The sequence below is a fragment of the Zootoca vivipara genome, chromosome 4 (assembly GCF_963506605.1).
Source record: "Zootoca vivipara chromosome 4, rZooViv1.1, whole genome shotgun sequence".
In the NCBI taxonomy this organism is placed as follows: domain Eukaryota; kingdom Metazoa; phylum Chordata; class Lepidosauria; order Squamata; family Lacertidae; genus Zootoca; species Zootoca vivipara.
The window spans coordinates 91569037-91590926 of NC_083279.1; the positions used below are offsets into that span (position 1 = coordinate 91569037).

The following is a 21890-nucleotide window of genomic DNA, read 5'->3' on the forward strand; positions in this document are numbered from 1 at the left end:
CACACAGCTTTGGGCAAGAGCTTCAGGTGAGGCTGAGAACCATGTGGCCCTCCAGTTCTTGCTGGACTGCAACTCCCCATCCCCCCCCCGGTCTGTTGACCATGCTGGCTGGTGCTGATGGGAACTGGAGTCCAGGAACATCTGGAGGGGCACAGGTTCCCCATCCCAATGTAGGGCATGGCGTGATTGTGTGCCTACAGTGCAAGCATAGGCTTGAGTGTGTGCAAGGTGTGGAAGGGAGCCTGATGCTTAGCACCCTCGTCACATTGGATGTTGCTGGACTCCAACTCCCATCAGCACCAGCCAGCATGGCCAATGTTCTGGGAGGATACAAGTTGGGAGTCCATCAACATCCAGGGTTTCCCATCCCTGATACAATGGTTCAGAAGAGCTGCCTACATTTTGGGGGGGTCTCTCATAGTGTCTTTGCAGGCTGTCTTGTTGAACTGCAATTCAAACATTTACCACTGGCGATATCTCCTTAATTCAGCGATAGGCTAGCATTGATAACAGTTTTCTGGAATCCCCGCAGTTGCAGGATGTGACAGGTACAGTCAAACCTTGGTTTATGCCTACCTCTGTTTGCGACCGCTTCGGCGAGCAACCGCCACGGACCCGGAAGTGTTTACATCCGGGTTCCGCGGCATCAGATGCGCAGGCGCGATCTGCGCAGCTCGGGCATGCGCAGAAGCACTCTATTGGCTCTTCGCGCACTCGCAGAAGTGTTCCTTCGGGGAGCAACCGCCTCCACGGAACGGATTGCGGTCGCAAACCGAGGTACCACTATACATTTCTTAACGATCTCAGTCTGTTTATCTGGCTTTATTGTGCATGTTATTACTGTGCGTAACACTGAACCGCTTTCTGTGGTTGGGAGCCACTTTAGGAATCTTGGCTGAGAAATAAGGTGGATATTATATATATATATATATATATATATATATATATATATATATATATATATATACACATACATACATACATACACATATGAAGAGAGGGTGAGCTTCATGAAGTGCTAATGTCTCTTAATTAGCAATACATCTCAGTGGGGTCTTCTCCTGTAATGGCACCCTGCCTGCTACCACGTGCCTCTAGGGTGATAGCTGGGGAGACCTGTGCCCCTCTAGATATTGTTGGACTACAGCTCCCATCACCCCAACTGGGATGTTGTTTGGGGAGGGCAGATGGGGAGTTGGAGTCCAAAACTTGTGGAGGAGCATGGGGGTCTTCATCCCTGCTCTAAGCTTATTTGAAAACTGGCATTTATACCAGATGAATTGATGGAGAAGATATTTTCAGTTCAGTGAAGGAAGTGCATTTGCTTTGGGTAGCTGAGAGCCTAGATAGAGCGCTGTTAACCGGGGCTCTTTCATTCTGGCAGCACCTGCATTTTTCAGCCAAACTCTTCCCCCTCTCATTCTAGCAAGAGGCCTGGAAGACCCTTGGCTCTCCTGTTAGTACAGTCTCACAAACACTCCGCTGGAGCTACAGAAGGGCTTTTTCTTCAATTTCTTTTTCTCCTTTGTGACTTCAGGGGCTGCTCTACTGGCGTCGGGGGCTGCTTTATCACAATCAGAGGGCGCTTTGCTCAGGTCACCATCCCCCTGCAGAAGCAACGTTGAAAGTTTTAACCCACTGCCATGCTAACAGAAGAGGGGGGGTGAGGGAAAGTCTTAAACATCAGGAAAGCACACTGGTTTGCGTACTTTGCACATAATACTAAACCATGGTTTACTAAAGCATGGCTTTGCACTACAAGTGAACCTGGTCCAGCAGCTCAGCTTATGGGTAAAGGTTGTTCATTGACCAAGGTTAGCGTATAAGCCTTTGCTAACATTAACTATAGCTTAGCGTTGCGTGGTAACTTGGACTTCCTCCTTAACTATGGTTAAGGACCAGGCACCACCCAAAAGCTCCAGAGCCACAAGCAAGGAGAAGCAAAAAATTCAAACCATTCTATGGTTTATTAAGTCTGGCTTATTTTCATGGGCGAAGCCACGTTGGGTGTTGAACATGGGATATAAACAATATTGTGATTGAGGCCTCCTTCTCGGTAGTGGCACCTGCCCTGTGGAACGCCCTTCCAACAGATGTCAAGGGAATAAGCAGCTATCCAATTTTTAAAAGACATCTGAAGGCAGCCCTGTTTAGGGAAGTTTTTAATATTTGATGCTGTATTGTTTTAATACTCGAGTGGGAGCCTCCCAGTGTGGCTGGGGAGACTCAGCCGGATGGGCGGGGTACAAATAATAAATTAGTAGTACCGGTAGTAGTAGTAGTACTGTAGTAGTAGTAGTATGTAACTTCTAGAGGAGCAATAGCCACTTGCTTTTCTAATATTTCTTTAGTGTGCGGTTTATCACATCTGGCATTGTCAAGTGTGGAAGCACTTCTTGACTTCTGCAGCTTCAGACTGTGGATCGGGAAGTAATCTGCAAGGGGCTGGGCATGGTGGGACAGATTAAAGGCTCCCTGCAGCACACAGAAAGATAGCACCACTGTCATATGCCATTACCTACTGTGAAAGCCCTAGGCAGGGATGGGGAATCTGTAGTTCGGCTACATCCAGAGAGTCACAACTCCTACCATCCCTGGCCTTGCTAGCTGTGGTTGATAAGGCGTGAAGACCAACCGCATATTAATGTGACCCACAGGTTTCTCACCCAGGATAAATACAGTGGTTCCTTGGTTTTCGAATGTGCCTCGGAAGTCAAACTTCCTCGGCGGCTTCCCATTTGAGTTTTCCGTATTAATTTTGCCGTTTTGAGGCTTCCGTATTGAGTTTTCGGATTTCGAACGTTTCGGAAGTCGAATGGTCTTCCAGAACGGATTGCTTTTGAAAACCGAGGTACCACTGTACAGTTGTACCTTGATTCTCAAACGTAATCTGTTCCAGAAGTCCGTTTGACTTCCAGAAACATTCGATAACCAAGGCACGGCTTCTGATTGGCTGCAGGAGCTTCCTGCACTCAAGCAGAAGCCGTGTCGGACGTTCGGTCCAGGACAGCCGTCAGCCGTCAAAAGTCCACTGTTTGAGTATTTGGGAACGCAGCATCTGCTTCTGCTGCCCTTGCTTTGCATTTTCCAAAGAAATTGTGAGCGACACAAGGAAACTCACTGCTGTGATAGCGGGTGCGGGGCTCTGGAGTTTCTCCTGCTGCTCTATGAGTTTCCCAATCTCTTCCCGGCACTGATCCAGCTCTGCCTCCAGCTTCTCCCGTCGTAGCCGCTCGTACTCTAGCTGCTCCTGCAGATCACCAATGGTCCTGGAATCATAGGACTGTAGCGTTGGAAGGGGCGCCGAGGGTCATCATAGTCCCACCCCTGGCAGTGCAGGGATCTCAACTAAAGAATCCATGGCAAGGGGCTACTCAAACTCTGCTTTAAAACCTCCAAGGAAGGAGAAACCCACCAACCTCCGAGGGAGTCAGTTCCACCGTCTCCCACTTTTACCTGTAGAAAACCAAGACGGTGCTGAAAAGACTGGAGAGCAGGGTTCGAATCCCCACTCATCCAGGAAGCTCACTGGGTGACTTTGAACCGATCACCATCTCTTAGCCTAACCTACGTCACAGGCTTGTTGTGAGGGTACAGTGGGGAGAAAGAGAAAAACCATGAACACCAGAAAAAGGTGGTATATAAATGTAATTTTAAAAAAACCCAATAAATACAGCTTCCACTCCACCCACTGAGGAGCACAGGGGCTGCCAAGGTTGTGCCCGTGGGCGTGATGGTGCCCTTGAAGTCTTCCCTGGTGCTCTGAAGTCTCTTAGCAGAGCTCCACCTCTCCCTCTCTCTCATTGTCCCCTTGGTCATGAGTTGATGCAGGTGGTTGTACATAGAGCTGGAGGAGGAAGTCAGAAGAGTGGCGCTCTTTCCCACTTCCTCTTTCAGCTCTATGGCCTTTTCAAGGCTCAGATTGATCCCACTGGATCCTACTTTTACCCAACTCCATTGGAGGATTGGAGTATGTTTGTTTGTGCACATCGTTGCAGGTTGATCCATTAGGGCAAACAGGGCACTGCCCCACCAGCCTGCCCCCCGTCGGCCTCTTTGCGGCTTACAACCAGTCCGTAGGGTAGCACTGCCTATCCATGTAGAACAAAGCGAGGAAGAGAAGGATGGGGACAAAACCAGAACTGGTTGGCTCAGCCTGTGATTGGCACTGACTCCATCTGCAGTTTGGGTTCCCTGCCTTCCGCGTTGCCAGTTCCAATGGGCACCAGCCACCACTGGTGCACAATGCATGCATACATACTCACTCTTGCTGACGCTTGGGGTAGGATTCTGATCCAAAGCAGGCCAGTGAAAAAGGACCAGAGCAAGTGGCACCTATGCACACACTCGTGAATCCAAACATGCCCTGGGAACTAAAAAGGTTGGTGACCCCTGGCATGGTATAAAAAAAAACACCAAATGACACCTACAAACCACTGTCCTGGCTGCAAAAGACACACAGCAATCTATGTGGCAAAGACCTTTGGCCACAAGGACCAAATTAAACCTACTTTTGGTCGTCCGACAAAGCCTTGGCAATTTAGCAAGCAAGTGTTGTTTGTGGCTGGTCTTCCATGCACAACAGCTGGCAGAGGGCAGCAAAGCAACAAAGTTTTAAGCAAGATCTTAAAATTTCTATCAACAAGGGACAGGGCAGAGGAATACCTGCAATACGCCAAATGGGGCCTCTTGGCACTGTCATCTGTCCAAAGTCCTGTTCCTCCAACACACACATTCATGCCCAGAGATGCCAACATACTGGTTATTGTTTGGGCACCATTTTGTGGGAAAGTGGCATATAAATAAACAGATGGTGGTGAAGCCACACAAGCCATTGATACATGTGCCAACTTGAGCACTTAATACCGACTCTGCTTTTGCAAGACCTTCATCGTTTAGTGCAGCAGCACCTTAACTTTGGAACTCCCTGCCTATTGAGATCAAGTAGGCGCCTTCGCTATACAGTGGTACCTCGACTTATGGAGACGATCCGTTCCGCGGCCGTCTTCGTAAGTTGAGGTTTTCGGATGTCGAAGTGCCGCTTTTGCACATGCGTGAAGCGCGATTTTGCACTTCTGCGCATGCGCCGAACGCAGGGGGACACGTGGCGAAAAGACTTCCGGGGTTGTCGACTTCGGAAGTCGAAACCTTCAGAAGTCGAAGCATTCGGATGTCAAGGTATGACTGTACTATTCTCAGTGCCTGCTGAAAACATTCTTGTTCAGACAAGGTTACCCAGATGCTTAGAAAGTCGAGTTGATTTTAACCAGCTTTAGTATTTTAACTTTTGCATGTTTTAAAATACAGTGGTACCTCGGTTTATGAACACAATTGGTTCCGGAAGTCTGTTCATAAACTGAAGCGAACTTTCCCATTGAAAGTAATGGAAGGTGGATTAATCTGTTCCAGACGGTCCACGGAGTACTTAAATTGAAGCGTTCATAAACTGAAGCGAACTTTCCCATTGAAAGTAATGGAAAGTGGATTAATCCATTCCAGACGGGTCCGCGGAGTACTCAACCTGAAGCGTACTCAACCCGAAGCATGGGTGTAATTGGTTCCGGAAGTCTGTTCATAAACTGAAGCGTTCATAAACGGAAGCGAACTTTCCCATTGAAAGTAATGGAAAAAGTGAATTAATCCATTCCAGATGGGTCCACGGCGTTCGTAAACCAAAAATTTGTAAACCGAGGTGTTCATAAACCGAGGTTCCACTGTACAGCTGCAATTCCCCCCCCCCTGATTTTATTGTCTTATAGTTTTGTAAATGGCGTTTGGGTGTCTTCTTTTTGAAAAACAATCAAGAAGTGCATAAATTTTACGGGGGGGGGGGAATTGACACAGCACCAACTTCCCTCAGCACTGCGAACCCTGAGAGTTTCACAAAAACCGGAGGCCGTGTTGCAAAGCTCTTACCTGAGAAGCTGCCTCTCTTTAATCTTGACCTGCCTCTCCTCAGGGGTGATCCCTCCCAGCTGCTTGTAATCGCTGGTGGCGATTTCCAGGAGATTCTTCAGCTCTTCCATTTTCTGATAGGCTCTTTCTGCAAGAGACCACAGAACATCAGCGGAGCCTGCTGGACCAGGCGAAACCCCATCTTGCCTATCACCCTGTTCTCACGGCGTGTCCAAAGGAAAACTTCAGGCAACACCTGAGTGCAACAGTGCCCTCCCTCCACGCTTCTCCACAGCTGGTATCCAGAGGTCTTCTGCCTCCGACAGCAGAGGGAGAACTTAGCCACTGTGGCTAGCATCCATTGACAGCCTTCATCCTCTTTTTAAAGCCATCCAAGTTGACGGCCATCACTGCTCCTGGTGGGAGCAAATCCCACGGCTTAACCATGCACTGTGTGAAGAAATTATTTTGTCTGTACTGAACCTTCTGACACTGAGCTTCATTGGGTGGCCCCAAGTTCTAGTGAGTTCTCTCTAGGTATCTGGCCCAAACCAGGAGGCATCGTCCCCGATGCCTATTCACTAGGAAACCCACCTCTGAAAGAGAATGGTTATTAGGCAATGCAGGAAAAATTGGTCTATCAGTGGCCTTTGGCTGTAGTGGCTATTTGGATCCAGCAAGGCTCTTCCTACACCGTTTGGGCGGGGGGACTCCAGAACTTCCATCTGCGTGCTGGAGGCTGGAGGCAAAGGAATCGTGGAAGGCACCCCCAGGGGAAGAAGGCTCAGAACCAGGGGAGTGGAGGTGGGATGACGATGAGTGGTCAGAGGGAGCAGACTGAAAGGAGGAGGTGCCAGAAGCTAAAGGGCAACAGTGTTTAGTGAGCAGGAAGAGGCTGTAGCAGAGAGCAGTCCAGAAGCGGAGGCAGAAGCGGAGGCTGGAGAAGAGCAGGGCCACAAACCTAGCTACAGGCCCATCAAACATGGCTGCCCACCTGCCAGCTGATGCCAGGCAGATGTCCACCTGCTGGACTTCCTACCTTTCTGCCCTTAGCCCTTTCTTCCCCCTAAACAGAGAGAGGAAGGCCCACAACTCACCGCGACTATCTGCTCGATCCTCTTTCTTGATATACACATCGCTCTTGCTGTCGGTGCTCCCTTCCACGCCATGACTTTCAAAGAATCGTGGGTCATCAATGTCAATCTCCTCATCAGAGTCGTTCCCCATCTTTTTGCGTAGGTACTCCACAGTGGCCAGCTGGGCAAACCTACGCAGTTCAGATACCCGTTAGGAGGTCATTGGGGAACGCTAGACGATAACCAGGGCTCCCGCCACTGATGGCAACTTGTGCTCCCTCCGGTTTAGCGGCTGCTCCTACTTAGAAGCATAGAATTGTAGTGATGACCCCAGGGGTCATGTGGTCCAGCCCCCTGCAATGCAGGAATCACAGCTGAAGGATCCTTGACAGGTGGCAACCCAAACTCTGTTCGAAAACTTCCAACAAAGGAGAGTTCACCAGAGCCATGCTGTTAATTGACTGGAGGATCATAAAGAGTTTAGACCAGGGGTAGGCAACCTAAGGCCTGTGGGCCGGATGCAGCCCAATCAACCTCTCAATCCAGCCCACGGACGGTCCGGGAATCAACGTGTTTTTACATGAGTAGAATGCGTCCTTTTATTTAAAATGCATCTCTGGATTATTTGTGGGGTGTGCCTGGTGTTTGACATAAGTAGAATGTGTGCTTTTATTTAAAGTGCATCTCTGGGTTTTTTGTGGGGCAAAGGAATTCATTCATATTTTTTCCCCAAAATATAGAATCATAGAATCATAGAGTTGGAAGAGACCACAAGGGCCATCCAGTCCAACCCCCTGCCAAGTCCCACCCACCACATGGTCTGAGGGACGGTGGACCGGCTCACGGCTGAAAAAGGTTGCTGACCCCTGGTACAGACCATTGGTTCTTCTAGCACAGCACAGCCTACACTGGCTGGCAGTGACTCACATAACTTTCCCAGCCTTAGCTCAAGATGCCAGGCATGTCGCATGCAGACAGCTTCTAGGAGCCACAGGTGAGAGATGAGTGGAGGGTGGGGACCAAAGCTCCCCCAGAACATGTCTCCCAGCAGAGCTTTGCAAACTGGATCTTCAATGTGGCAGAGTTAAATCAACCCTGGCGATTTTGCCAGAACTGAAGCCCAGAGGGATTCATAATAATAATAAATAATAATAATAATTTATACCCTGCCCATCTGGCCAGGTTCCCCCAGCCACTCTGGGCGGCTTCCAACAAAATATTAAAATACAGAAATCCATCAAACATTAAAAGCTTCCCTATACAGGGCTGCCTTAGTCCAGATTAGCCAGAACAAATCCCAAGAGGATCCCCAGCCAAGTGTTATAAACGGACACCTCCTGGCAACGTCTTTCGGCGTCTCTCCGGCATTGTTGGGAATATTGCAGTCCGCTTCCCTGTTGATCAGCCACTCCAGGACATGCAAATGACCTTGCCCAGCAGCTACAGGGTGAAAGAGAAGGAAATAAAACGTTAAAGGCGGCCATTTCCATTGGGCGCTGCCGTGTTCGTCTGCGTGGCAGCAAAGCGACAAAGAATGTTGTGGCACTTTGCATTTACTACATCCTAAGCTTTTTGAAGACCACAAGCCCCTGTCACCAGATGCATGGAGCATTTTCCTATACTGGCAAGCATTTAATACACATGGAAGGATGCGAGCGAGAGGGAACAGAGGGAAATTAAATGCAAGAAGGGCAGAAATGCAGCCACTTTGAAAACAGGAGTGAATGGTTTTGGTAGGAAGGGAACAGCAATATGAAAACACGATTCTCACTAACCTTTGTGCAAGAGTGTGGATCCCTGATCGTCCCTCTCATTAACAGTGATGATATGGTTTTCCAGCAATGTTCTTAGTGTCTCCACGTCCCCTCTGAAAGCAGCATCGTGGCCTGGAAATGCTAAATCTATGCAGAGAGACAACAGAAGGAGCTGTAGTAGCCCTCCGAATAGCAGTTTAAGAGCTCCACTAGGTTGGAAAAAGGAGTTCTAGAAAGCCAAACACTTCAACCGAGAGTGATGGAGCCCAGGCAATCCATGACAGGCTGGATTCTCTGATCTGTGCAACTTAGGCGAGTTGATCAGTTTTCACTGGGATGGTGTGATTTAGTCATGCCTCCAAGCTGAATGGCTAGAATAGTATCTGAATTAATGGCTGCTCGCCACAATTGCTATATTCTACCTCCATTGTTGGAGGTAGTGTGCCTCTGAATCCCACTTGCCATAAATCAAAAAGTGGGGAGAGTTCCTGTTGAAATCAGGTCCTGTTTGAAGGCTTTCTTTGGCCTACATTATCAGGACTTTCTTATGTTCTTAATATTCAATCACCCTCAATGCAAACACACAGCAGTCTCAGAGGAGACTGTATTGTCATGAAACCCTGTTGCATACTTCCTCTTACGGTATTTTGCAGAACATAATCAACAGTTTTCACTTTAATTTATTCTCAATTTGCTAATCACCAGGAGTCACTGAAGGACATTGAAGGCTTGTCCTCCTGGTCAATGGATAAGCGGCCCAGCTTGTGTCTTCAAGAGCATCACTCACCTACTTCCAAGGGCATCTTTGCATAAGGATTAGAAAGCTTCTCTTTTAAACTCCTTTGAAGACAAATTCCGAGCCTAGTATTCAAGCTCAGTCCCATGGAATCACAGCATGGCCCTGCTTATGGGAGAGCCTCTTCATCTCCATGGGTTGAAAGGGTTTTGGCCCTTTTTTCTGCCACCTCTTGTTGACGCACCCTTAACAAACTACAATTTTCTGATTTGCCTCAGGTGGCAAAATGTCGTGAACCAGCCCTGGACTGCACTCAGGGCGCTTCTGGTTCTTAAGACCAATTGAGGAAGATGATTCATAACAAGAGCTAACAGTCTCGAGGATCCCTTCTCAGGGCTTTCAGCTAACCAACCCTCTTTTGTCTTCCAAATGCATGGAAGGGAATGGTTGATAAAAATTATTAGCTGAGAGGGCCAATTGAATGTGTTTAAGAGAAAAATCATTGTTGATATTTATTAAGGATTAGAAAGTTCAAATGGACCTTTTACGTGAAAGAGAAAATGAACTTGTGAGACTGAAAAAATATTGGCTTATAGAAAATAGAATACAGTAGTTAATGAGCGAATACTATATTTAGCTGACAGAGAACCGGAAGCCTTTTTATCCTTTCCCATTTTCTCTTCTTTCTCTTTCCCCCCTTTCTTTCCCTTTTCCCCAATCTTTGTTCCTGCTCCTTTTTAGATTAGATTTTTGAAGTATTTGTTTTATTTTAGTGTATTATTTTTTAAAAACTTTGTATTGGGTATTGTATTGATAAGTACAGTTGTACCTTGGTTGTCGAACGGAATCTGTTCTGGAAGTCATGGGTCGGGACAGGGTATGCCCAGCCACATGGATAAGCCGGGGGTGGGGGAGGAGGGGTGGCATACTTCATGGGTCGGGACAGGGTGGGGACAACCACAGGGATGAGCCTGTGTAAACAGAACACGCATAAAACATTTCAACAAAATGAAGGGGGACTCTGACAGTGAGGGGAGGGTCCATTTAACAGATTGAGCCACAGCAACGCATGCCCAGGCCAGCTAGTGATTATATAAAGAGGTGTGTGTGTGTGTGTGTGTGTGTGTGTTGGCTTTCAGGGATTGAACCTGGGACCTTCTGCATGCAAGGCAAATCCTCCACCACTGAGCTATGGCCCATCCCTCGCAACCAGGTACTCACAGTCCCCCTTTTCCAATTCGCCTTCCTGTTTCTCCAGATCGTCAATGTAGTTGACAACACTGTCCTTGTAGAACCTCTCTGCCAGGTCTCTTGGGGTGTCCCCGTGGTCGTTTCTGGCTTTCTGGAGGAGTGTGGGCATCTTGCTCACCAGGAACTTGAAACAATGCAAGTGACCCTCCATTGCTGCCAGGTGAACTATTAGGAAGATTGTTTGGACTGTTAATATATTTTACATAAAAAAACTTCTTTTATACTGCTTTTCTAAGCAGCGAGGCTTCTCAAAGTACTTTACAAGTTAAAAACCTGCAGATTTTTTAAAAAATGCAGTCAACTAAATAGCAGTTAAACGTTCTCTTTCAACACACACACACACACACACACAAAACCCACCTCTGTGACAGTTAAAACTACAATTAGCACTGTTACTCGGTGGAAAGTAGAGTGAGGAACATATTGGTGCAGAGTTCTGCAGATTAGATTCAAAAATGCATTTAACTTTACGAGTAGTTTGTCCCACAGACCAGCAAACTAACAATATTGAAACAGAAAACAAATTCTCCAGCACCTGGATACAATTTATGGGATTTTTCCCAGTGGCAGCAATAACATCCACCTATAAATTGAATGGGGTGTATGGGGTGTTAGGGGAAGGATAGTACCCCTGGTCATGCTCCTTCTGGGGTAGTTTGTCCACTTTGGTCCCCACCCTGCACTCAGCTCTCACCTGTGGTTCCTAGATACTATCAGCATGCGAGTCTTGTCTGGGCAGCCCAGGACCTCCCTGCACAGTGGCCAGGCTTGTTGCCCCTGGGAGATCACTTCAGTGCCTTATACGTCTCCTTCCAGCAACTCCTGCATCCCAGCTGATGCCAAATGTCTGGATCTGCTTTCATTTGGACCACATCACCAAGGCTGAAATGGGAGTCTTGTCTGGGTAGCCCAGGACCTCTACACAGTGGCCAGGCTTGTTGCCCCTGGGAGATCACTTCAGTGCTGCTAATGCAGCAGGTAGGTAGCCGTGTTGGTCTGCCGTAGTCGAAACAAAATAAACAAATTCCTTCCAGTAGCACCTTAGAGACCAACTAAGTTTGTCATTGGTATGAGCTTTCGTGTGCATGCACACTTCTTCAGATTTGTTGTTGTTACCAGTGACAAACCAACAGCTCATACCAATGACAAACTTAGTTGGTCTCTAAGGTGCTACTGGAAGGATTTTTTTTTTCATTTTGTTTCGGCTAATGCAACAGTTTAACTTTACGCCCAGAGGTGCACTCCATTGTCTCTTGAGACCAATGGATGCAAACAACAAGAAAATGAATTGTTGTGGGTTGTTGAGAAGGGAAGGAGGAGAAAGATTGTTACCCAAGGGGAATTCTGTTGCTCAAGTGGAGGGGCAGCATTAGATATGACCCAAATTTTGTAAAAAAGTACGCATAGAAACATTGCACTTTCCACCATCACTGACTCAGGTTATTCTCGCTATCTGTCTCTCTGTAACAAAAAGATTCCCCTCTTATCATTGTTCCCCAGTCCATTACAATGATCATCTCCCCCCCCCTTTCTGTACCTGGAAGATTTCCATTGTTGTCCACATCATCTAAAGTCGCTCCCCATCTAAGAAGAAGCTGGACACAGCCAAGCCGGCCGTGAAAAGCAGCCTTGTGAATCGGCTTCCAGTCGTACTTGTCAGAAACGTTGACGTCCTGGTTTGGAAGAGGAAAAGCAGATTTTTTAAAATCTCCAGATTTTAAGTTGGGGAAGTGGAAGTGTTGGTAGATCTCAAAGACCTGGGCATGGAAGATGCCACCATGCCCAGAAGTGGGAAATTTCAGCCTGACATCTAAGCCTCCAGAGGAAGGCCTGCCCCCAAAATGGGGGTCAGGCCACTGCAGACCCCAGACCATCGAGTTTCCCATAATCTTGTAGCAGAGTGGAGCTTGTTACAGCCCATTCCACTATGAGGTCAGAGCAGGAGACCATAAAAGAATCCTGCTAAATCGGACACAGAGCCCCTTAAAAAAGGCTTGCTAGATGTGCCTAGAATTACTATCCAGACCACTAGCCCTCTTCCCATATTGGCCAACCAAATGCCAAAGCAGGACGTCCCAATTTCATGCTGTGATGCGCCCCCCCAAAAAAAGCACTTTCTACAAGGCAGTGCTTGTAGCGGCACCCCAAAATGAAAAAGCACTTTTTTTCCTAGGGGAAACCACAGCATGAAATCGTGTGAGATGACAGCATCCAAAATGGCCGCGGTTCACTTGCGAGAAAAAAATGGGAAGATGGCGTCCTGGAAGGCTGTGTCCTGGATTTGGCCATTGAGGTGTTGGAGGATATGTTATTATTAATCACAAAGGAGGGGCGGAATTTGCACCAGGACTGCAAGTTAGTAAAGTAGGCTTAACCCTTTACTCCTCTTCACCCCCACCTTCCAAGGGCCCAGCAAAAATTTCCAGTAGCACTTTTTAGCCCCCAGAAGAGGGTAATTTCATTGGGGCCGCAGTAGCAGGCAGAAGACTTTAACTCTTTCCTCTCCTCGAGTGATGATCAGGTCTCCCATTTGGTGGCTATTAAAAATTTTTAAACAACCATGGCATTTGAAGTGGCATGTTTAGCATCATGTTGACTTTGGCCCTCTGCCATGAAGCCCAATGAGTGGCCTTTAGCCAGTCATGATCTCTCAGCCTAATCTACCTCACAGGGTTGTTTTGAAGATAACTTGAGGGAAAGGATTGACCTTTTGGGGTGCTTTGAGATCCATTTAAAGGTGTGGGATGGAACACTGGGGCAGACAAGTCACAACAGTTCCTAGAGTGTCCACTAAGAGGAACTCACCTGGAAGGACACCTGACTAAGTTCAGTTCCTGTTCCTCCAGATATGCAGATGAGATGGATTAGCTGGCAGACAAAAGCCCCTAGCCAGCAGCCATTCTCTCTCTTAGCCTTTTCTCCTTCAATGGGAACACATCTCCAGAGAATCTCCAGTTAGGATGGTTCTCCCTCTTGGCCTGCTGCCAAGAGAGAGACCAGATGGAGCCTCACTATACTAAGTAGTCTCCAGATGTATATATTTGTAACTTTTCTACGTAAGCCTGCCTTTCTGAGATTATGCTGTTAACTCAGGATGTCATGTGAGTAAACTCTATCTTATTTTAATACTATTGTGCCATGTATTTCTTTTAAGAGGGACAAAGGGGATTTGCCAGGAAGTATAATATTGAAGTATAATATTGTTGCAGAGGTTCTAACAAACCTAACGCTCACACTTTGCTGCGCACAAAAGGGGAATGTCACTCTGCTGATATTGGAAGCTTGCTAACACAAGCTTGGATAGGATCTATCTAATAATATATCCTAATCCACATCCCTAACATTCCCACAAAAGGAAGGGCAGGCTAGAAAGGAGATCAATGAGTCAATGGAAATAGAAGCATGCCAATCCTCAGGAGAGGAGTGGGGAAACGGCCAGACAAGCGTTTTTCTTACCACTCCGCTACGGAGAATCGTTTGCAAAGTGTATGACTGCCCATGGGTCGCTGCCAGATGGGCGGGAGTACAGCCTCGGTCATCTTGAGTTCCAAGATCTACTCCATAAAGAAGAAGGGACTGTGAAAACACAAAGCAAAGTTCCTAGCCTCAAATTTGATCAGGAAACACAAGTTCCTTAACCTAAATTATAGCATTTAGTAGAGACACTTTGATGCTATATACAGTAATATCCAAAGAATACCCCTCTTGTGGGCTTGCCTAGAGCATCCTATTGGCCACTCTGAGAATGGGACGCTGGACTAGATGGGCCATTGGCCTGATCCAGCATGTTGCTGTTGTTTAGTCGTTTAGTCGTGTCCAACTCTTCGTGACCCCATGGACCATAGCACGCCAGGCACTCCTGTCTTGCACTGCCTCCCACAGTTTGGTCAAACTCATGTTTGTAGCTTCGAGAACACTGTCCAACCATCTTGTCCTCTGTCGTCCCCTTCTCCTAGTGCCCTCAATCCAGCATAGTGCTTCTTATTTTCTTATACTTTGTCCATTTTACAAAGTAAGATAGCAAGATAGGTAGCTGTACATTGTTCTTTTTTTATATAACATTTTATTAATTTTCCAAAAATAACAAATAACAACAACAACATTTATCAATTTCAACCATAAATCTTAATTGACTTCCCTCCACTCCCCCTCGTGGTTCCATTATTTTGCTCTTATTCATGCAAGTCCTTAAAATCTTATATTCTTAGGAATCTAATTTTTAAATCTTTTATAAGTTCAACTAATGTAAAAACCTATACACAAAGCTCACAAGGTTATGCATTAAACATTTTCCTTATTTAAAAAAAAGAAAGGAAAGGAAAAAACCAATGTCCTTTTGAGTTTCAAATTGTCTAATACATCCTGCATAGATCACTAGATTATTCTACCAATCTTCTTTGGCGGTGGCTTCTTATAGGGATGGGCGGTAGCTGTGTATTGTTCTGCACTTTGGTACTCTAAGTAGCACCTTTCCCAGTAAAGCGTTGTCTTCTCCTCTCACAATTTAACAACAGCTATTTAATGCAATTTAGCCCCCTGGGAAGCCATACATGGGATTCCAGGGCCTTAGGCCTCAACCAGGGCCTGTGCTCCTTTGGAGAATGGAAGACGTGTAGCTTTCAGAAATATGATGTATTCAGATATTTGCACCAGAATTTAGATGGAGGCAGTACAGCTCTTACAGCATGGCCATCTCAAGCAGGGCTTGTTCCCCACAGCAGTGCAGTGCTGGAGTCCAAGGCCCCTCTCCCAGCCTGCCTTCAGCCAACCTGCCCCAAGATGGATCTCCTCTTCTTCCTAGCACACCTTCAGATCCTCCAAGTGTCCCTATTTTCCAGGGACAGTCCAGAATTTACCGAAGCCGTCCCAGTTTCTGATTTTATCCCAGAATGTCCTGCTTTTCCTTAGGACATCCTTATTTTCATCGGAGGGGATGCACCTTGCTAAAAACTCTCTTTTCCTTCCCCCCTCTACAAACACAATGGCAACTTATATCTGCCCACACCCTAGATTCCTATTAGATGGGCCATCAACACTTTTTGTCATAAGAGTTAATGCTGAGGCCCTGACTTGGAAAAGAAGCTTAGCCTGTATTTTTCCACTGGCCTACAATCTTCCCTTCAGTACTCCAAATAAGCAAAACCTTCCCATTTATTAATTACTAGGGTTTAGGGCAGGGGTACCCAAACTAAGGCCCAGGGGCCGGATGCGGCCAAATCGCCTTCTCAATCCGGCCAGCGGAAGGTCTGGGAATCAGCCTGTTTTTACATGAGTAGAATGTGTCCTTTTATTTAAAATGCATCTCTGGGTTATTTGTGGTGCCTGCCTGGTGTTTCTACATGAGTAGAATGTGTCCTTTTATTTAAAATGCATCTCTGAGTTATTTGTGGGGCATAGGAATTTGTTCATTTTTTTTCAAAATATAGTCCGGCCCCCACAAGGTCTGGGGGACAGTGGACCGGCCCCCTGATGAAAAAGTTTGCTGACCCCTGGTTTAGGGGGATTCCCCCCCCCCAAGAAAAAATCTTACAAAAATGTATTACAAGCAAGTTGTGCTTCTTCTTTCTGGTTATTTGGCTATGCCTTTTGATAGAATACAGATAATTGAAAAATCTTTGTTGCATTGCATTCTTCATGAAATTATCTTTCCATTGATATATAATTTTATGGTATTACTCCAAAGATATGTGGTGTTATGAGTAATCAAACCTCGGAAATACACTTTTTCCAAAAGGTTTCCACAATTTTGCCACTAGTGTAAGCAGTGTTCTTCAACCTTGGGTTCCTGGATGTTGCTGTACTACGACACCCATCAGCCCTGACCATTGCTGGGGATCATGGGATTTGTAGTCCAGCAACACCCAAGGATCCAAAGCCGGAGAACACTGAGTAAGAGTGCAATGAGTCTATGGCTGCTGGGATTCCCACTGCCGCCATGCCATCTGCTCAGGTTGGGGACGGTGTTTGTACAGGGCATTTCTAAGGCCAAAGACTTGATCAATTAGTAAGCATGGCAGGCTACGGTTGACAGGTCTGTCACAAACATTCAGGACTTTAGCTTCCCGATAAAGACCAATCATTTCCAAGGTTCCTCAGCTGTGGCACTTCAGTGGGTTTGAAGCAAGTTGGAACGGCATTTCTAATGAAGATTTATACTCGGCGTCTACATTAATTTCCTCTGATCTTCTAAAATGCCATGGACATGCCAAATACACACCAGCATAAAGGAGTATATAGCCTGCTGATCCATTTATTTATTTATTCATGTGAATATGTAAAAAATATGTAAGAAAACCCTGTATGATTCAAAAGCAAGAGGCGTTATTGGGGTTTGAAGATAGGCAAAAACTCTCAAGGAGAGTGAGAAGCTGGGCCAGTGAACATTCATCTGGGGAGGGAGAGTGTCCCTTGGGAGGCAATTGCCTAGGGCAGTGGTTTCCAACAGGTGGTCCGCGGACCCCCAGGGGTCCGCGAGCTATGCCAGAGGGGTCCGCAAGATGCTATTAGAATAAAAAATATATTAAATATATTTTGTATGATAACAGATTTTTTGTTTTGGCCGCTTCCTGCATGAGCAGAGTCTAGCGCAAAACTAGAATTAGATAGAGGCAGTAGTTCTGCTGTATGCCGTTAGGTGGCACTTTACAAACACTACTGTTTTGCAAAGAGGCAGCGCGCGCATTCTACTAACGCTCACCTCCCCAAGATGCTTTGCGCACGTCGGCTTCATTTGTGCGCTACTGCGCAGGTACCCTGTCTTCTCCATTCCCCTCCCTCCTCCCTGGAACCTAATATTTCAGAAATAATGGACTCAAAGGACAGATTTAACTCATCTCATTAAGAACTGAAAATTAAAACTAACTGTATACTGATGGAGTACTCTGTTGTAACTGTAAAAAACGTATAAATATAAAATATAAAAAGACTCTTAATTTGGCTCTCACTTTTTAATTTTAGGATTAGGAATTAATGGGGGTCCTTGTCACAATAGTGGCTCGATGAGGGGTCCTCGAGAAAATTTTGTTGGGAACCCCTGGCCTAGGGAGAGTACCGAGAAAGGCTGTGGGGCTAGGGAGAGTACTAAGGGCCAGATAGACAGGCTTTGGGGGGGCACATTTGGGCCTGAGATTCCCCACTCCCAATCGAAACCACTTACAAAGCCATCAAATCTAGTGGCCGCCACCACATCCCATGGCAGGGAATTCCATGTGTGAATTGTGTGAAGCCATCCTCTCTTTAATCTGCCCCAAATCTTCTGCCATCGTCACTGGATGAGCTCACGCCCTTATATTTTGAAAAAGGGAGATGCGTTTCTCTCTATCCACCCACTCGAGACCAAAATCCCAGAGCTTACAACTGTGGCAAATGTGAAACGAGAAGGGGTTTATAACCCCCCTTGTCTGAATCCAGCCTCAACCACGAGTGAACGAAGATGCTTACCTGCATACAGGCATCCTGACCTTTGATGGCGGCGAGGTGAGCCGCTGTCCAGCCTCGGACTGTCACTGCTGTCTTATCAGCTCCATTCCAGAGCAGCCACTGAAAGCACTGCAAGGACAACAGATTTGCAACCCTTGTGGCCTGCTAAGGGATGCTGGGCATTGTAACTCGGCAAAGGGCTAAACTGCAGTGCCCAGAATTCTTTGAGGGAAATAATGTGCTCTGAATGTGCCTTAAAGGGACGCGGGTGGCGCTGTGGTCTAAACCACTGAGCCTCTTGGGCTTGCCGATCAGAAGGTCAGTGGTTCAAATCCCTGTGACAGGGTGAGCTCCCGTTGCTCTGTCCCAGCTCCTGCCAACCGAGCAGTTTGAAAGCACGCCAGTGCAAGTAGATAAATAGGTATAGCTGTGGCGGGAAGGTAAATGGTGTTTCCGTGCGCTCTGGTTTCCGTCACGGTGTTCCGTTGCGCCACATGGTTTAGTCCTGCTGGCCACATGACCTGGAAGGCTGTCTGCAGACAAACACCAGCTCCCTTGGCCTGAAGTGAGATGGACGCCACACCCCATGGTCAACTTTGAGTGGACTTAACCAGCCAGGGCTCCTTTACTTTTCACCTTAAAGCCTCACTCTTTACCCTGGCAAAGCCATAGGTCTCTTGGTTGTTTTCTCAGACATTTAGTAGGGTCAACAAAGACTGCATAATGATATCCATTCTTCCCTTTCACAGTAACCTTGGACAATCTCTTACCTCCAGGCTCCCAGCATGGGCTGCCCAATGCAAGGGTGTAAAATTGTAGACCGGATCCACTTCATTAATGCTCGTTCCACATTCCACCATCTCCTGAAGTTGTTCTATGTTCCCAGCTCTGACTGCATCATGAATGCTCTTGAACCTGGCCTTCTTCTTCGGAGCTTCTGGAGAAGAGTAACAGGCCCCCTACTCACTTAGTAGCACAGCCGGGGGGGGGGGGGAGAGACAGTAGAATGGGGCAAAATTCAGCGGCGGCCGTTGTCAAGCCATGACGAACGCCCAACTTTCCTTTGACTCAATCCTTCACCAGAATTCATGGAAGGGGGTGGTGGTGACTGATATTGATCTTAATTACTAGTAGTAGTAGCAGTAGTCGGACCTACAGCTAAGGATATAAAAATCATAGCATCGTAGAGTTGGAAGGGACCCCGATGGTCCAAACCAGTGCAATGCAGAAATCTCAACTAACGCATTCATGGCAGATGACCATCCAACCTCTGCTTAAAAACCTACAAGGAAGGAGACTCCACCAGCGAAGATTCCACATCAGTGGTGTGGAATTGCGGTGAAGAGGAGAACAGTGTTTTTGTTGTTTCCTGAATTTCTTCCTTCTTTCTAATGCTAGGGAATTTAAAGAATAGTTTATGCCCCCTTGGGATACACCCTGTACATGCCCAAGGCACACATAGCTTCCTGCTGAAAGGTGTGGGTTCTGAAGAGCCATAGGCACACTTTGTTAAATGGCCCATTTTTTATTTCTTTAAAATCATTCTTATTCACTCACATATTTATTTTTTATTTTATTAATGAATTTCTCCACCGCCCTTCAGCATCTAGGGTTTCTAGGGTCACTTAACAAAGAGAATAAGAAAAGTAAGGAGTGGATCCAGGCTTCATCCTTCTCAGCACTGAAATTAATGGACACAGCTAACTTCAATGGGCCTCCTCTGCGTAAGAAGAACATCGTCTACAACCTACCATAACGGAGCCAACAAAGCAGCAGTTAATAGCAGGGTTGGTTTGTTTTAAAGTGGGGGGGGAGAGAGAGACATAGTGAACCAATCAATCCACAGAAGGAGAAACACACTCTGAATATGCTCAGAGGAGCTCGACAGGAGGTGGTGCAATTTTTTTTCCAGAAAAGAAAAGGGTGCAGCCCTCTACAGAGTAGGAAAACAGGAGGAGGAGGAGGAGGAGGAGGAGGAGGAGGAGGAGGAGGAGGAGGAGGAGGAGGAGGAGGAGGAGGAGGAGGAGGAGGAGGAGGAGGAGGAGGAGGAGGAGGAGGAGGAGGAGGAGGAGGAGGAGATGATCTTTTGGGGTTGTTGCCCACCCACACCCACACCCCTAAATATAGGAAGACAAGGCAGCTCTCACCCGTTGGGGTACCCTCATCAGGCATGGTGCTTTGTTCAGGGCAGAGCCCCCCACCCCTCAGTTATCTCAGCCTTCCTCCTCCTCCTCTTTCTGGCTCCTTTGCAGTTGCTGCTGCAGGAGCGTTGCCATGGAGACAGTGTACACTTCCTGTGCGATGCTCCCTTGGCCTGCTGCCTGGGCTCAGGGGAGCTGTGGGGTGTGTGTGTGTGTGTGTGTGTGTGTGTGTGTGTGTGTGTGTGTGTGTGTGTATAGATGTGGGGAGCGAGAAAGAGAATCCGTTGGCACCAGCTAAGCCTCAGGCAAAGCAAAAGCGTCGTTTTCTCTAGTCAAGGGACAGGAAGTCGAATTCCTTGCCTCAACCCCTACAGGGAAAAGCCAAAATGATCACAGGAGTATCACTTGTATGTGGCTTCCTTTCTCCATCTGTCCTTAGTGCAAGCCCCACAGGTGGTTTTGGGGTTGTTGTTGTTTTGGGGTGTTTTTTTTTTTGCACCTGTGCAAATTCAGGGGGCCCTCTGAAGTCGATTAGTTTTGCTTTGTTTCAGTCAGATAATTGTTCTTGCAAATGTTGTCAGCATCATAAACACACACTCGCACAACCCTTCACCTATCCTCTATCCGGACAAGTAAGTGGCTTTATCACGGTTCAAAGACACCTTTCAGCCCAGGCCAAAACAAAACGTGTCGTTTTGCTTACTCTCCTTATGACAGAACTGTTGCTTATATGATTCCCCCCCCCCATATTGTCTCTTTCTGCTTATTTTTATTACTTCATTTCCAACTCTGAGATTGAAGACGCTGTTAGTACAGTACTGCAAATAACACCCCATTTTTTTTATTTATTCACATTTTGCCACCTTTCACCCCGTCCCCCCATTTGATTTTCAAAACAAGCCTGTGAGGTAGACTAGGCTGAGAATGAGTGTTCAGCCTAGGGTTCATGGCTGAATGGGGATTTGAACCTGGGTCTTCCCAGTCCTAGCCCAACACTATTTTAACTACTACACCCCACAAGACTGTGTCCTTTTTGGTGTCAGTTGATGGGAGACTTAAAAGACTATACCGCTACAGTTTGGGGAGCTTCTCCTAAGTCCAATGCTTCTCTTGTTGTTTAGTCGTTTAGTCTTGTCCAACTCTTTGTGACCCCATGGACCAGAGCACGCCAGGCACTCCTGTCTTCCACTGCCTCCCGCAGTTTGATCAGACTCATGTTGGTAGCTTCAAGAACACTGTCCAACCATCTCGTCCTCTGTCATCTTCTTCTCCTAGTGCCCTCAATCTTTCCCAGCATCAGGGTCTTTTCCAGGGAGTCTTCTCTTCTCATGAGGTGGCCAAAGTATTGGAGCCTCAGCTTCAGGATCTGTCCTTCCAGTGAGCACTCAGGGCTGATTTCCTGAAGAATGGATAGGTTTGATCTTCTTGCAGTCCATGGGACTCTCAAGAGTCTCCTCCAGCACCATAATTCAAAAGCATCAATTCTTCAGCGGTCAGCCTTCTTTATGGTCCAGCTCTCACTTCCATACATCACTACTGGGAAAACCATAGCTTGAACTTTAACTACCGTATTTTTCGCTCCATAAGATGCACTTTTTTCCTCCTAAAAAGTAAGGAG

The 21890-nt window shown here is 46.9% G+C and overlaps 1 protein-coding gene across 1 annotated transcript; it reads right to left on the reverse strand.

The window, feature by feature from the left end:
• Positions 1 to 966: 966 nt before the first annotated feature.
• ANKRD42 (ankyrin repeat domain 42) lies at positions 967 to 20402 on the reverse strand. Its single transcript, XM_035115572.2, has 12 exons — positions 20279 to 20402; positions 18902 to 19068; positions 18153 to 18260; positions 14169 to 14288; positions 12250 to 12385; positions 10683 to 10877; positions 8747 to 8872; positions 8306 to 8411; positions 6993 to 7162; positions 5917 to 6043; positions 3122 to 3269; positions 967 to 1607 (listed from the first exon to the last, which is right to left on the reverse strand). Exons 1-12 carry the CDS (start codon positions 20301 to 20303, stop codon positions 1458 to 1460), a joined length of 1578 nt encoding a protein of 525 aa, XP_034971463.1. The 5' UTR covers positions 20304 to 20402; the 3' UTR covers positions 967 to 1457.
• Positions 20403 to 21890: the final 1488 nt, after the last annotated feature.